Genomic DNA, 16,912 nt, shown 5'->3' with positions numbered 1-16,912 from the left:
TAACCATAAGGATGGTTCTAACCTTCCTACTTATCTGTAACCACCAACTTCAATAGAAGGTCACATGATTAGAAGCCTTTTCAGACTGGTTTCTCCTGCCATTGACCATCCATTCAGTCCTGGAGTACAAGTAGAGTGATTTCAGAATTGATAAACTTGTACACTTGTGGGAAACAGTTTTGTCATTTAGAGTACAGTGCTTTTATAAAGTTCCTTTTGCCTTTATTCATGCAGAATTCACTCATTTCTAACATCATTTGGGTTAGCATCTTATTTTTCTTATGTGTTCAGTGAGACTTTTTTCATACATTTGTAATACAATTAGATTTTTTTTCATCTGGGGTTGTCCCAACCTCCTAAAGTTGAAACATTTATATACCTTAAGATTCCCCTTTATGCTATAAAATTCTTTGGGTTTTGACAAATGCATAGTATCATACATCTACCTACTATTACAATATCATAAAGAATCATTTCATTGTCATAATACCATCTGTTTCATCTATTCAACCTTCTCTTAAAAATCTGAGAAAAACTAATTTATTTGCCATCTCTGTAGTTTTACATTTTCATTCTTCTTCTAAATAGCAGTATTCATTAAACATTCATCCATGTCTTTATGTGGCTTAATAATTCATCTGTTTTTAATACTGGCTAGTATTTTATTGTAGGAATGTTTATTCATTTACTTATTAAAGAATATGTTGTTTGCTAGCATTTTTGGTGATTTGAGTAAAACTGCCATAAACATTTGCATGCAGGTTTTTGTGTGGATGTGAATTTTCACATCAGTAGGATTACTGTGTATGGTATGACTTTGTTTAGCTTTCTAAGAAAATGCCTGTCTTTGAAAGTGTCTATACTGTTTTGTATAGAATCCATTCATTTCTAAAGTTATTTGGGTTAGCATTTTATTTTTCTCTTCCTTTCAGTGAGACTTTTTTTTTCATACATTTTGAATAGTTAGATTCTTTGTCACATTCTATGTTTCATCCAGGGCTATTTCAGCCTCACAAACTGTCCCAGTCTCCTCGGCATTGAGTAGTATTGCTCCAGACCTTCACCAGTAATTGATAGTGTCTGGTTTTGGGGGGTTTGGTTTGGGTGTTTTGTTTTGTTTTGTTTTAGCCATTCTGATAGACACATAGAGTTAGCAAATTGTTTTAATTTATGTTTCTCTAATGATAAATTATATTAAACATCTTTTCGAATGCATAATTGCCATCTGTATACCTTTAGTGAAGCATCTGTTCAGATCTTTTGCCTATTCTTTAATTGGATTGTTTTCTTATTGAGTTTTAACTGTTGTTTGTATATTTTGGGTGCAAGTTCTACTCAGGTATGGTTTGCAAACTGTTCTTTCTCTCTGGCTTGACCTTTCTCCTAAAAGTGACCTACAAAGCAGAAGTCCCATATTTTAATTAAGTCAAATTTATCAATTTTTATTTAATGAACTCATGATTTTTGTTTTATTTAAAAACTCATCACCAAATTTAATATCATATAGATTTTTTCTTTCCTTTTTTCTTAAATATTTTTTAATTGTAATTGGACACAATATATTTATTTTTATGTGGTGCTGACAATCCAACCCAGTGCCTCACACGTGCAAGGCGGCCACTCTACCACTGAGTTACAGCCCCAGCCCCTTTTCTTTCATTTTTTCCTAGATGCTTTATAGTTTTCCATTTTATATTTGGGCTTATGTTCTATTTTAACATAATCTCTGTGAAAGTACAACCTAATTTATGCTTAATGAATCTGTATTGACTCTTACTATTCACTTGTTTTTCTGAATAGTCTCAGCAATTTTTTTTTCTTATTTTTCCACATTTTTAAATTGATACATAATGTTATACACAAGGTGGCACTTGTTACATATTTGTGTATACAATTTGACCCATATCATTTCTCAGTATTTCCCCCTTTCCCTCTCCTCTTACTAGCCATTTTTTAATATAGTTAATTTTTAAACTTTTATCCAGGATTATATCTCATTCTACAGTTTTCCAAACATACCATCAGCCTTATTTTTAAAAATTACCTTTCCCATCTCTTTCCTCTTGTTTTTGTTGTGTTATTTTTTAACTAAAATTGAGAATCAAAAGAATTCTCCTATTCTTTCCCACCATAAATAATATATACACTTTTCCCAACTTAAGTATCATCTCCTCTAGTTTTAATATTCTCAGCACTTTTGGTGGGCAAATATTTAGCTTTTAGGTTTTAACTTTACTTACACTTTGCATGTATTAGTACCAGGTCTCTTACACTCATAGTGGATCCTTGATCCTGAGTTTGCTTTTCCTTTTTTTGTATATGTCATTCTAAAATATGAACTTACAACTGGGTGTGATGGCACATGCCTTTAATTCCGGCTCTTGGAGAGCTGAGGTAGGAGGTTCCCAAATGGGAGACCAGCCTGGGCAACTTAGCAAGACCCTGTCTCAAAATGAAATTTTGAAAAGGTGTTAGAGTGCTTGCTTAGGATGTGCAAGATCCTGGATTCAGTTTAGTCCCCAGCATTGCAGAGTAAATAAACTTAGCATTCCCTATGACAGTCACACTGAATTTTTAATATAGTTAATTTTTTAACTATATTTTTTAAACTTTCTCCTCTACATTTTTGTTGTTGTTGTTGGCATCGGACCTTTATTTTTTTTATTTATATGTGGTGCTGAGAATCAAACCCAGTGCCTTACACATGCTAGGCAAGTGCTGTACCACTGAGCCACAACCCCAGCCCTCTCCCCTCTACTTTTAATTTAGTTGCATAAATTACATTTTGTCAATACTTTCTTGAACCTTGAGCCCTGCAGTTCTCTCTAGCCTCCCACCCTCAGAATCTTTTGCCTTTCAAGGGAAATTTCTAAAGCTTAAAACTTGTTCAAACATTGTTTCCACCTCTTAGCTTTCAAGAGTAGTGCAGCTATAAACATGGGAATACGTGGATCTCTTTGAGACCAGTTCTTTTGAGCATACACCCAAAAATGGGATAGATAGATTACATAGTAGTTCTGTTTTTTAGTTTTTTTGAGAAACTGCTCTGCTATGTTCTTTAGTGGTTATATCATTTTATAGTTTCATTAATAGTTCATAAAATTCCAGTTTCTCCACATCTTCAAAAATACTTTTTTTCATGGTAGCTATTGCAATGAGTATAAGGTAATATCTTATTATGCTTTTGATTTGTAGTTCTTTGAGGATTTGTTAACCATCTTTTATTGTCTTTTTGTAAAATATCTATTTGAGTTCATAGATAATTTTTGATCATATTTTTTTCTTTATGAGATACAAGAATTCTCTATATATTCTGGTTAATAATCCTTATCAGATAATGTCTTCTCCCATTTCTTAGGCTGCCATTTTACTCTGTTAATTGTGTCCTTCAATACATGAACGTTTTTTTGATATAGTCTCATTTGTCTGTCTTTGCTTTTGTTGAGTAAACCTGTGAAGTTGTAGCCAAGAAACTATTGCCTAGTCCAATGTCATAAAGTTTCTCCACTGATTTCTTCTAGGAGTTTTCTAGTTTCAGGTCTTAACTTTTAGGTCTTTAAAATGTCCATTTTGATGGACTTCATTCTTTAGGTCCATTTTGATGGACTTCATTCTTTTGCTACCTAGTTTTTCCAGCACTATTTGTTAATAGATTATCCCCTTTTCCATTGATTTGTTTTAGCACTCTTCAAAGATCATTTGAACAAATATGATAGGGTTTCTTTCTGGTCTCTAGTCTACTGAATGGCCTCTATGTATATTTTTATGCCAGTGTTACATTTTTTGATTACTCCCAATTTATGTTTTGCAGTCAGGTCATGTAGTACCTTCAGCTTTGTTGTTTTCAAGTAATTTTAGCTATTAGGGATTCCTTATGAAAAACTGCCATTGTGATTTTGATAGGAATTATATTGAATCTGTAGATTTTTTTTGGATAGTATGGATGGGTATCTTAACGTTATTAATTGTTCCAGTCTATGAACAGAAACTGTCTTTCCAGTTATTTATGTTGTCTTTAATTTCTTTCAGCAGCATTTTATAGTCTTCTGTGTATAAGTCTTTCATGTTGTGATTAGGTTTTTTACTTTTTTTTTTTAACTATTTTTACTATTAATAGTATTTTACTGTTTTTGGTGCTATTGCAAAAATTTTCACTGTTACCATATAGAAGTGTACCTTATTTTTGTGTGTTGATTTCTATATTTTGCAACTTTGCTAAGTTTATTATTTAAAAAAATTTAAATGGAATCCTTAGAGATTTCTACCTATAAGATCATGTCATCTGCTAAGAAACAATTTTGTTTCTTCCTTTCCAGTTTGGAGCCTTTTTTTTTTTCTTGATTGATTTCCAAATTGTATGTAAGAGAAAATACTAATTATATATATCTTTTAAAAGGTTAGGTAATGCAGATTCATATAGGTCATGGTGAGAATTTGGGGATTTATCCTTTGAAAGCCAAAGGTTTTTTTTAAAAAGGGAAGAAAATCAAACATGTACTTTAAAAACTGAACTAAGGGGGCTGGGGTTGTGGCCAGTGGTACAGCACTCATCTAGCACATGCGAGGCATTGGGTTCGATCCTCAGCACCACATAAAAAGTAAATAAATAAAAGGCATCGTGTCCATCTACAACTAAAAAAATATTTTAAAAATTTCTAAAATAATACTGAACTAAGTACTCTGGGTGCTGGTGGAGAAGTGATAGAGGGGGGAAGAGATGATGCAGAAGACTAGCAGGTGGCTACTGGGTGGTCTAATTAGGGATATGGGTTGTGGGGAGAGAGAGGGCAGTAGAGAAAAAGTGAATAGAATCAAGTAGAAAGGCAGAATTAGATATTGGGTTGGATGTATGGGTGATATTAAGAAGAGCACTTTTAAGGTCTATCTTAAGTTTCTGACTTGGGCACAACCAAGTAGATTCAAATATAGAGATGACATATTCTATGGTGTAGAGATTTTTGTATGGTATGTGATAACGCTCAAAAGCAACAAGTAGAGATGCTGTCTTGGCATGGAACTATACACTCAGTAAGTTGAGTTGACACTAGGGGAATTCAGGAGACTAGGATAAGCTGTGTTACGTAATACACAGTATTCATACAGTGATTTATTTATCTCAAAAATGTATAAATTATAGTGTCTTTAAAGTTAATTGTTGGTTGTAAAAATTAATATTTGCTTATTTAGCATATAAAAGTGGCATTTATGGGGAAAAAGCTATTTTTAGGGGCTGGGATTGTGGCTCAGCAGTAGAGCACTCACCTAACACATGCGAGGTACTGGGTTCAATTCTCAGCACCACATAAAAATAAATAAATAAAAGTTTAAAAAAAAAAAGAAAAGAAATAAAATTTTTTAAAAAAAGCTATTTTTAACGTATTTACATTGTCATTTTGTGTCATCCAGCTGTCTTGATCTGCTTGAATATAATAAAAACTGCTTTTCTCCTGAAGCACATAAATGCAGAGAAAGTAGATAGAAAGGCACACGTGAATAAAATTTAAAATCTTTTATGTGAGGTGAGAGTGGGGAAAGCAGATTAGAGAGTGCAATTTGACACATCTAATTGTTCAAATATAAAAATCATAAAACTTTTTCAGAAGTCTGGCAAGCACTAAAAAGGTAGTCTAGTTCTGGTTCTGTCATTAGATGGCTTTAAGACTCTAGGAAGTCTCTTGCCTTCGATGAGCCTCAGTTTACTCATCTGCCAAATGATGTAGCTGACAAAAAGATCTATAAAGTCCCTTCTGCTCTAATTGCTTTGTATTTCTTGGGAATTCATTTTGCCATAAGTGTGGCAGGGATTTCCCATCAGCAAAAAAAAAAAAAAAAAAAAAACTATGATTTTGAAATGTTTAATATTAATATATAGTCTGAATACACTGATTTAGCAGAAAACATATTAGACACAATTTGTCAGTCTAACTTAAATGCTGTTGTTTGAAATTTCTACAGACTAATTTTTGTTAGATACTTGTCACCTTTCAAATTTATTTGCCATGATCTTTCAGATTCTTTTGATTATGAGTTTTTTAATGAGATTATTTGAAATAATTCCTATACATTGTCTTTGTAGAGTTTCCTTTTGAAAGAATTGTATTAGGAAATTAAAGCTATGTTAAAAAAAAGTTAATCACTGTTGATTGCCAAAATACCTTATTTCAATGTTGTTTCTCTTAAATCTTTCCTCTAAAATCTTCACAGATTTTGCTTTAGTAGTGAAACTTAATTGTAAAAGGTATTTTAATATACTTATCCTGATAGGATCATGTCGTGAAAAATAAAAGTAATGCCATTTATTTCAGAAAGATGTATAGCTAGAGGCACCATTAATTTAGGCATTTAGTTTATCCATGTTATGTTTTTAAAAAATTTTTGTTTAGTCTAATGTAAAGAATAGAGGATAGTTACAGAGGTCTAGACTTTAAGAATAAAGGATGAAATTTGGGATCCTGTGTAAAACTGTTTGTAGGCTCATGGTTTTAATATTAAGGAACCATGATTATAGTACTTTACAAAAGAATCTTTTCAATAGTAGAGTGGAGTAGAGTTAGATAGAAAAATAAAAGTAATAAGTAATAAAGAGGAGCACTGGATGTTTAAAGAAGGAAAGAACATCTTTCTCATTTTTCCTCTTACAGTATGCAAATGATTTGTTACATGTATCTTCTGGTCTGTTCACAAGTAGAGAAAATAACGTGTTTTATTTACAGGGCATTTTAAATTTTATTGCAAAAAGCTTTTCGAAGATTTCAGGGTAGTCATCACCAAATAAATATTTAAACATAATTCCCATCATGGTAAAGAAAACAGGGAAAATTTAAAATTTGTACTTGTTAAAACTTAAATTCTTTTTGATATATTTAAATTTTTATATATAGGTGACCAAGAAAGCATTAGGAAATTCACAGATTTGAACAGAAGAGAAGTCTATTATGTATAAGTGAATCTCAGGCATATCTTAAGGTTTATCAATTGATGTTTTAAAAATAACCACACAAGTTTGTCTCTTGGCAAACTTTTTCTCTTATTTTTTTCTGAAAATGCTTTAATTCATTCTAGAACATCTATTAAGAAAAGATAGACTTCATCTTTGTAAAATTAAAAGCACATCATCAAAACTGAACAACATATTAGTGGAATTTCTCCTTTTAGAATATCCAAATATCCTTTGTGGTTGCCCAAATAATTATGTAATGCCCTGGCATTACAAATTTTAGGGATACTAGCTTTTGTTTTTAAAGAATAACTGCTATTTGAAGAATAATTTATTATTTTAATAATACCAGTTAATTAAAATTTAATGCACAATTATTTTTATCATGAAAAAGTTTATTTAGCTCATTCCACATGATACACTAAGGGGCAAAAATATGGACTTCAACTTCAAAAAGTTAGCAAAAAAATCTTCTTGCTTAGAAGGTCAAGTATTTTGGATAGCCTTATGGCAATAGTGAAAATTGCAAGAAACAGGTTTAGTTCCTATCTTAAAATATATATATATATATTTATATATTCCTTATAAGTATTGTATTGCAAATGAATTATTACCAAATGTTAATAATCTATTATGTCTTGTTTTTTAAAGTGAATGAATTTTTAGCTTTTGAGGGTCCCATCTTGTTGGATATGAGAATTAAACATCTAATCAAAACAAATCAGTTAAGTCAAGCAACTGCTCTAGCAAAGCTGTGTTCTGACCATCCAGAGATTGGTACAAAAGGTAGTTTTAAGCAAACTTACCTTGTCTGTCTTTGCACATCATCACCAAATGAAAAGTTAATCGAAGAGGTGAGTATATTTTTTGTTAGTAATTATTTTTCGAAGTGAAGAAATTAATTTTTAGACTAGAATGTCTTTGACTTCCCTTTCTTGTAAACAGTTAAGGGACCATTGTTGTCTAGCTTATAAATTACGTGGATCTTTTAAATGTTCTGGCTAAATTAGGAAAAAGATGTGGTAACTTAAGTTTAGTAGAATATTTATATTTGGTGGTATTTGGACCATAATTTCAGTTTTATCTGACTGTAGGATACTTGCAGATCTTTTTAATTGACTACTTTAAAAGGGAAAGTGTTCCTAAAAAGAAATCATAAATTTTATCTATGTGTAGAATATGTAAGTATATAATATATGAAGATATGTAATATTTTTTAAAGTAAATATTTGAATATTTAATGTAAAACTATTTTGAGACATTTTATTTTTTAATTTGGCATAGAGCATAATATTTATTTATGTTTCATAACTGTGAATAGAGTCATTATCTAAATTGGAATTTTGCGTTTTTAAACATTCAACTAACCTCAGAATGAAGTTGGAGGTAGAGTAGGAGAATTAAAAGTTGATGAATAACAACTTATATTTAAAGAATTTAGCCAGGTGCAGCGGCACATGCCTGTAATCCCAGCAGCTTAGAAGGCTGAGGTAGGAGAATCACAAGTTTAAAGCCAGCCTCAGCAAAAGGACAGTGCTAAGCAACTCAGTAAGACTCTGTCTCTAAATAAAATACAAAATAGGGCTGGAGATGTGGCTCAGTGGTTGAGTACCCTTGAGTTCAATCCTTGGTACCCAAGAGGAAAAAATAAAAATTTAGATAAAGAAAACAGTACTACATTAAAGAATGTTCTGTGAGCTCTGAATGCATACAAGTGTCTTGTATCTCTGATAGACATATTGATTGCCTCCAGAGCAGTAGAGAGAGAACAAAAAAAGAGATTGTTGGGATAAACTTAAAGATACCTTAAGAGAACTGCTGAGGTATGTAGCAGAGAAGGCAATTAGAGAATGTATGATCTCTTGAGCACATAGAGATTATAATCAAAGTTCAGAAGCAAGAGAACCTCAGACAAAAAACTGAATGCCCAGATGAGGTTAGATGTTGTAAATGTATGGTGATTGTATGATTTTTCTTGATAAAAAGTGAAATTTTTCTTCCTCACTTCATAAAGTGAAGAAGCAGGTAATAGGCTTGGATCAAAATAAGAAGTAGGGATTTGGGATATAGTGAGGATATTGGGAATACTGGGAAGAGTTCTATGGTAATTTCTAGGCTTTGGATGGAGTAGGACCTTATTCTTTATTTAACCTAGGACATTATTCTATTAGTTTGGGCATTGGCTACTCTATAGATTCATTTTCCTTATGACTTTTTTCTTTTATTGTCCAGGAAATTTTCTTTTTAAATTGCTAGGTATCAGGAGGGCATGTGGCTCAGTGGTAGAGCACCCTGGGTTTGATTCCCAGCACCATCAAAGAAAGAAAGAAAGATAACTACACATCAGAGCAAAATTGAAGGGGTTTTTTTTGTTGTTGTTGTTTTGTTTGTTCAAGGTAACTAGACAAGTTAATGAACAGATTTATAAATTTTTGGAAAAAAAAGTCTTTGAAATGTGCATATCATCATTTTTATTAATTGAACAGTGTGTGCTTTATAGGCACTGGGAAATAAAGGTGAGTAAGGCATAGACCCTGCTCTAAAGAAGCATACCTTCTAGTAGGAAGGTATCTAAACAGATTGTAATTTGATTTGCTTTGAAATTGAAGTTTGTGATTTTATAAGTTCAAGTAAAAATCTGCCTTTCTAGCTCTCTGAATAATCAGGTTTTGAAATACTGAGCCTAAATTCCCTCTTGGTATAATTATCCAGAGTTGAGTAGTAGCAAACCAGCCTGCTCTGGGAGATGGTTCTGAAAATTTTCTGTGAGGACCCTGGCTTCCTTTGATGTCATGAGAGGATGTTTTGTTTTTAAACTCATTCTCTTGTTAACATTAAGATTTTTTTTTTTTCATGTTCTTAAGCAGAATCACTAAGGTCACTGAGTATTTCATCCTAGGAGAAAAAAAACTTGGTAGTGCAGAAACAGGTTAGCGTATAAGTAAATACATATTCCTTATTAAAAAGTCCCCCTTTCTTAAAGGTTATTTGGTTGCTCTTTTATGTTTATATTACAAACACATTAGAAGCTTACTTTTCATTGTTCCACGAGAGGTAAATGAATTAATATTGGCTGTTACTAAGGCCCATTATTTCTGCACTTTAGAACAGTTGCCCAAAGACATTGCCCCCCTCTAGCATGGGTATGCTTATGCATATATTTTCTCTTTTCTTTTCTCCCTTCTTCTCCAAATTGTTCATTTACTTTACTTTGGTTCTTTATAAGCATTTCAGTTTTTTAATCTGTTTCTTATAAGCATTTGAGGTTTTTTTTTTTTTTTGAACCTGTTCCTTGGGGAATACACTTTGTTAGAAGGAGTCAGCCATGGCCTAAATTGTTGATCTTCTTGAGGAATCCTTTTGTAAGTGTCCAGTAGGCAAGGTATTGACTATTTCCAAGGACCCTTTGATAGAAATAGCAGCTAGCTGTCACAGGGAGGGGCTGGGAGAGGTGAGTGTTAATTTGGCTTCTCTGGAAGGAATGAGCTTTGGTCTGATGCTCATATAGGTAGTAAAAATAAAGTTTGGCAGTGTTTTGTTGAGTTTAGAGACAATGTTTCTATTGGTTTTACCTTTAAACATAAAAGTAAATTTTTCTCTTGTCTGTCTCTAATCATCATTTTCTTTCTTTTTATTTTTTTTTTTGGTTTAATCATCATTTTCTAATGTAACACATCCCAAAGTAATCATTAAGTTTGAAATTTGATATATAATGTATTGGGGTTTTGTTGTTGTTGTGTGTTTAGTTTGCTTGCTTGTTTGTTTTTAACATTTTCCTATGCATGTACATATACTTAAAACCACATACTGGTACCCTGGCTGCTAGTCACTTTTCTCCTTTTTATTGACATCTTCATTTTATTTCATCTTCATTCTTTTTTGTGGCTGCATAATCTTATAGTATGTATTTGTAGTATCTTTAACCAGACAGCTGGACACTTAGTTTGTCTTGTACATACATTGTTACATCCTTTTTGGAAGTATATTGGTAGGGTAAATTTCTGAAAGTGGAATTGTTGGATCCAAGAATCTATACATTTTAATTTATTAGGGCCAAACTGTCACTCAGAAAAGATGATGGCAATTTAGGCTTAAAAAAAAATGTAACTGCTCATGGTTTGATTTTTACATTTTCTTAGTTATGATTCTATCTTAAAGTTATTTTCTATACTGAAAATGATTGTATTTTAAAAAGCAAATCAAATAGTCTTAAAAGTATTCTTGGTATGTAAATAAAATATTAACAAAATGTTTTATATTTTTTTGATACCTTGCCATATTAACACATAAGATACTATTTGTATTTTTAAATGATTTTTCTGCATCACAAAGGGATTGTGCATCGTATGTCTTTAACAAATAGATTATTCTAATTGGTTTTAAGTTTTTTATTTGGAGTTCTACATTTTCTGATATCTATAATTTTGCCCATTTCTCAAAACAATATAGAACATAGGTAATATATTGGTAATCTCTGAATTGTGCTGCCTTGGATTTTTAAAACAAATTATTGTGTATTGCTGATCATATTTCACTTTTTATCATTTTCATTCAACCATTCATTAGTTTTAAATATAGTTTCATTATTTCTGCCATGTCTTTATATATTTTTCAAGAGCGTCTTCTTGTGGTAAATCAAGGAAGTGAATGCCCGCAAATGTACTATAAAACTTGTTTCATTAGTATGCCTGTTTTTAAAAAATTAAGTTTTCTGTATATTTGAATATGACAAATTTTTCACTTGGCATTTTATATACACACACAAATAAATATACACGCAAATTTACATGAATGAATACACATAGGTGATTACACATAAATACAAGTATTTACTTTTAAATAGTAAGAATAAGCTAATGGGAGTGTTTCCACTGGATACATACAATTTTCTTTCCTTATAAATAGTATATACATGTGGTACCATGTGAGCATTTAACAGGAATGACTTAGGTTTTAGAAGAGCAATAAAAATGATGATTCAAAATAAATCAGACTTTCAAGAAACAAGGATTTGTATTAAATCTGAACAAGTAAATCTATATTTAGCAATATAGGACCTCAGTATATTTGCCCATGTAAAAATTTGGGAAAGAGTATAGACCATGAAGCTAAACCTGAAATACTTGACTCTGCCACTAAATATAACTTTAAGCAAGGACTTAACTTTTCTAAGCCTGTTTTCTAAAAGTATTATAGTATATCCTTAATAAGAAAGTCTAAAATCTGAAATGCTCCAAAATCTATTATAACTTCTTGAACACTGACATAAGTGGAAAATTCCACACCTGATCATGTACAGGTTGGTCAAACACAGGTACAATAAAAATATATAAAATTTCCTTCAGGCTATGTGCATAAGGTTTATATGATAAACCTTTAATTCCATGTTCAGATTTGGATCCCAACTCCAACGGATCTAATTATGTATAGGCAGATATTTATAAATCCAAAATCTGAAACACTTCAGGTTCCAAACAGAATACCAGGTTTCTAAACTGGATAAGAGACAACTCAACCTGTTCCAAAAAGTTCTTGTGGAATAGCATTGCTATTTCTGAAGTAGCTGGCTCTAATAAATAGCAGTTATGGTTTTTAACATTTTATGAAAAAAAGTAAAAAAAATAAACTTGGAAGTTGACTTCATAACATTGGTCTTCATAAGTATGTCAGGTTAACTGTTTAAAATTTAACACAACTTTTGGGATTGGGGTACAGCTTAGTGATAGAGTATTTGCCTGTCATGAGTAAATTCCTCCGTTCAATCCCCAGCACTGCAAAAAGTAATAATGACAATAAATAAATGATATGTTAGACCATGAAGGAAGCCTCAAATTTTAAAAATGGTTTGAATGATTAAGTTAATACGACTTTTTTTATTAGTTACAAATGACAGTAATATGACTTTTAATAAAAGATAATGTGATGAAATGGCAAGAGCTTAGGTCTTTATTATTTAGGCAAGTTTTGTTTTATGGCTGTACCTCTTAACTGTTTAAAGTTGGACAAATTATATATAACTTTGAAACCCCTATATTATATATAAAATATTAAATGAAAATATCTACCTAGTGGAAAATTATAATTATGTAGTAGTACATGGAAAATGTCTGACAATATGTTTAACATTTTAGATGTTGTAAAATATTTATTGTATAAACATATATCCTTCAGCCCTTTTTCATTAAATGGTATTGCTTCTGGATGAAGACTTGTTAGAAAATGGCAGACAGAGAAGTATTGGAAAGAGCACTGCATCAAAGGTGTACCAAGAGTTAGGTTTTATTATTTATGCTGAATCCGATACTAACTTCATTAATTTTTTAAGTTAATAAATGGGAATATATTGTTAAACAAAGCAAGTTGCCTTTATCTAAGGTTATATATATATATATATACATATATGTTTGCTTGGCAAACTTAGAAATGGAGAAAATTTATGTGAAAAGCAAAATATTGAAAATTTATAGAAAATATAGCTGAAATGAGGTGACCTTATTTTAAAATATAAAATGATTTGTATTACATCCTCCTCCCTTGCATGAATAAGACACTAAGTTCATTAAACTCTATCCAGTATAACTCTTGTCTTTCTACTGGTTCTAATGCTAATTTAAATCAGTGAATAAAAGGGGAAAAATGAAAAAATAATGCAGTATTTCTTTTTCAGTATCATGGATCCGGTTTCATGGGTTAAAAAGTTCTTATAATTAAATTATTTATTTACTAAACATAGTAATTCTTAAAATAGCTATTTTCCTGTATTTAATACTCTCTCAAAATTGCTGTATTAGTTTTTACTAGCTATGAGGAAAGATTACTTTTTGTACAGCCCAGTCTTTGTCCTAGTAATGACCAGTTATGACTTGATTTGATAGTGTATGAGTAAATGAAAATTATTTGTAGATACCTAATACAAAATTTAACATGTTTTTTTATATATAATGTATATGTACATGTCTCTGTGTGTCCCCTAATAGAAAGCCATTTTATTGCATTATTTCTATACCTTTCTCTGTAGATTTCAGAAGTTGATTGCAAAGATGCACTAGAAATGATATGTAACTTAGAATCTGAAGGTGATGAAAAAAGTGCTCTTGTTTTATGTACTGCGTTTTTATCACGTCAGCTCCAACAAGGAGATATGTACTGTGCTTGGTGAGTTGAGTTTTTTTTTTAAGAAAAATTTATTAAATAGACTATGAAATAGGTATTGGGCATTCAGATAGCTTAGGATTATTTTTAAAGCCTTTTTGTCATGTCAAGACAAAATACTTGTTTTATATATTGCATGTGTGCAAGTTGATTATCAAATAGTTGATGTTTTAAAGCTTTTAGTATTAAGGATCACACAATTCCTTAGCAAGCATCTGGTCAGCAAATTTTTAAATGTTGAATGATGAAAGGTTTATTTGTCTAATGCCACCATAAAAAAAATTTTTAGCTTTGTAAAGCAACCTGTGATTCAGTGTGTTTATTTTTTCCTTTGTGTATTATATACTTTTAGGTACTTAACCAGCTGCTACCACTTATATAAAAGTTGTTCATTTTCTATATATGAGAAATCATTCAACTTTGCTAACTTTTTCATGTTCCCTTCAGTACACGCTGCCTGGTATAGTACATTTCCAAAGTGGGTAAAATTTGCTAATATAATCCTTTGGAAGTTACAAGTCAAAAAGATGTTTACTTCAGTCAACTTACAAAACTTAAGGCCAGTGGTGTCAGCCAAGACTGACAGTCTATCTAGCATAATTGTCTTTAATGTTGTGTTGGTATTATATAAATACAAATTAAAAATTGGTTTGTAACATTCTGACATTTAAGACTATTTATCAAATGACACATGACAAACAAATATAAAATTGTAATCAAAGAAATTAAAGTCCAAAATTATCACTGAGCAGTTTAGTTTTGTTATAAAGGCTTCCTTATGGATGTGGCATGAGATGAAAGAAATACCAAGGAATCAATCTCAAGGATGCTTAAAGCAGAGGCCAATAGGGTCCATCACAATGATGCATTAAATTAAGAAGATGGTGAATTGGGAAGAAAGTCACTCTTTTCACATACAGTCACACATTGCTTAACAAGATACATTCTCAGAAATGCATGGTTGGAGACGATTTCAACATTGTGTGAATATCAGAAAGTATACTTACTTTACTCAGAAGGCTACAGTGGTACTACGTCATGACTATGTAATCCTAAGGGACCACAGTCCCATATGTGGCCTGTCATTGAAAAATCGTTACAGGATACATAACTATACATAATTTAAGTTTTCCGAAGAGATCCAAATGGAAAAGTCTTACTTAATCTTACAAGACCAGAGAAACAAAGTTCACAGTTGTAGTTAAAGTTTACATAGTAAAAGTTAGATGTCGTTTAAAGTTACCATTTATATAATTTTAGAAATCCTTGATATATAGGTGAAAATCCAGAAAGCAAGCAGATCATTCAAGTGGGTAGTAAAATAGAGTTTTTAGGATTGGTAATGAGGAAATTGTCATAGGAAAGAAAGAACTGTGTTGGTGAAAAAAATTGAAGCAAGGAAGATCTTTGTGGAAATTAACTATGGAGGACAGAAGCAACATGAGATAGGTAAAAGGCAAATTTGTCACTTCTGTTGGGTTATTTTCTATGAAAAATATATTGTTGCATTTAAAATAAATTTCAAAATTAATATTTTTCAGAATTTCATTATTTTCCTGCCATTGAACCTATTAGTTTATTCCAGGTTCTTCATCATCATTGGTTCTTTTATTCATTAATAATAGAAGCATTATTGGTTGATTTTAAATTTGTTAGAAGATAAATGTTGTTTTGTGATGGTGAGATTGAATCCAGGGCCTTACAAATGCTAGGCAAACTCTATCACTGAGCCATTTCACCCTGAATTCTAGATAAATGCTTTTAAAAAAGTCATTATGCCACTGATACCATATATATATATAAAATAACACACATCCCTTTTGTACTTTTATATTACATAAAAGTCATTTGGGATTTAAAGTTATCATTTATGACTTGTTTAAAGGTTAAGTGCTTTCCAAGTAAAAAATTAGTGCTACTGTGGGATTGAAAAATATTGATCAGTGAAAGGGAAAATTATATTTTATTTAGTCTTTAGAAAATGAAGATCTATTAATCTTGCACATACACTTAACTCCACGTGTGTAATTGGATAATTGGAGTCCAAAACCAGTTTTAATTTCAAATGTAATGACTACACTGACATAGTCCATTGATTATTACATTACTACTCTGACTTACCTTTTAAACTTTTTTTTTTTTTTTAAGGGAACTCACTCTCTTTTGGAGTAAATTACAACAAAGAGTAGAACCATCTATACAAGTGTACCTAGAAAGGTGTCGTCAACTTTCTTTGTTAACAAAGACTGTATATCACATTTTCTTCCTGATTAAAGTTATTAATTCAGAGGTAAGAATAATTTAGATCTCTTCTTAATTTCAAATATATAAATCATCTTTAATAAAAGACTAACTTATTATCTTGTCACTTCAGTGATTCCCCCCCCCCTTTCATTTAGCACTTTGGACATTTTCTTATTAATTCTTTTAAGACATTTGATTCAGAGAAACTTAAAAATGAAGTTGAAAATATAAAGCTTGTTCCTAGCCTTTAGAAAAAGTAATATATATAATAGCTACATTTTTTCGTTCTTTAATTTTGTTTCTAGTTCTTTTTTTTAAAAAATGAAGTACCTGATTTATTTTTTAAAAATGCAACAAATTTTTAAATGAGACAACATATCGTTTTCAAAAAGCATCAATAAGTGAGTATATTTAACAATACTCAGCTCCTAATAGAGCAAATGATTCCTGCTGTGTGAATTATTCTATATTCTATGGCATGTTTACTGAACTGGCAACAGAGAAAGTTGGTTGAAGGAAGATAGAGGAACATTGTCTTATAAGAATAAGAACCTAGGGCTCCATAATCATCTGACATAT

At 31.0% G+C, this 16,912-nt stretch overlaps 1 protein-coding gene across 6 annotated transcripts in view; it reads left to right on the top strand.

The window, feature by feature from the left end:
* Znf292 (zinc finger protein 292) overlaps positions 1-16,912 on the top strand; it is an 81,130-nt gene that overhangs the window by 51,581 nt on the left and 12,637 nt on the right. For 5 of the 6 annotated variants that reach the window (XM_078019644.1, XM_005324732.5, XM_021726033.3 and 2 more), the window contains 3 exons: positions 7,589-7,791; positions 13,956-14,092; positions 16,238-16,379. In XM_078019644.1, coding sequence (XP_077875770.1) covers positions 7,589-7,791; positions 13,956-14,092; positions 16,238-16,379 — 482 coding nt within the window. The remainder of the gene's footprint in view (positions 1-7,588; positions 7,792-13,955; positions 14,093-16,237; positions 16,380-16,912) is intronic. The other variant, XM_078019645.1, reaches the window with a different exon arrangement.

Source organism: Ictidomys tridecemlineatus, chromosome 8 (assembly GCF_052094955.1).
Source record: "Ictidomys tridecemlineatus isolate mIctTri1 chromosome 8, mIctTri1.hap1, whole genome shotgun sequence".
NCBI classification, from domain to species: Eukaryota; Metazoa; Chordata; class Mammalia; order Rodentia; family Sciuridae; genus Ictidomys; species Ictidomys tridecemlineatus.
This window is presented reverse-complemented; position numbering and strand designations above follow the sequence as displayed.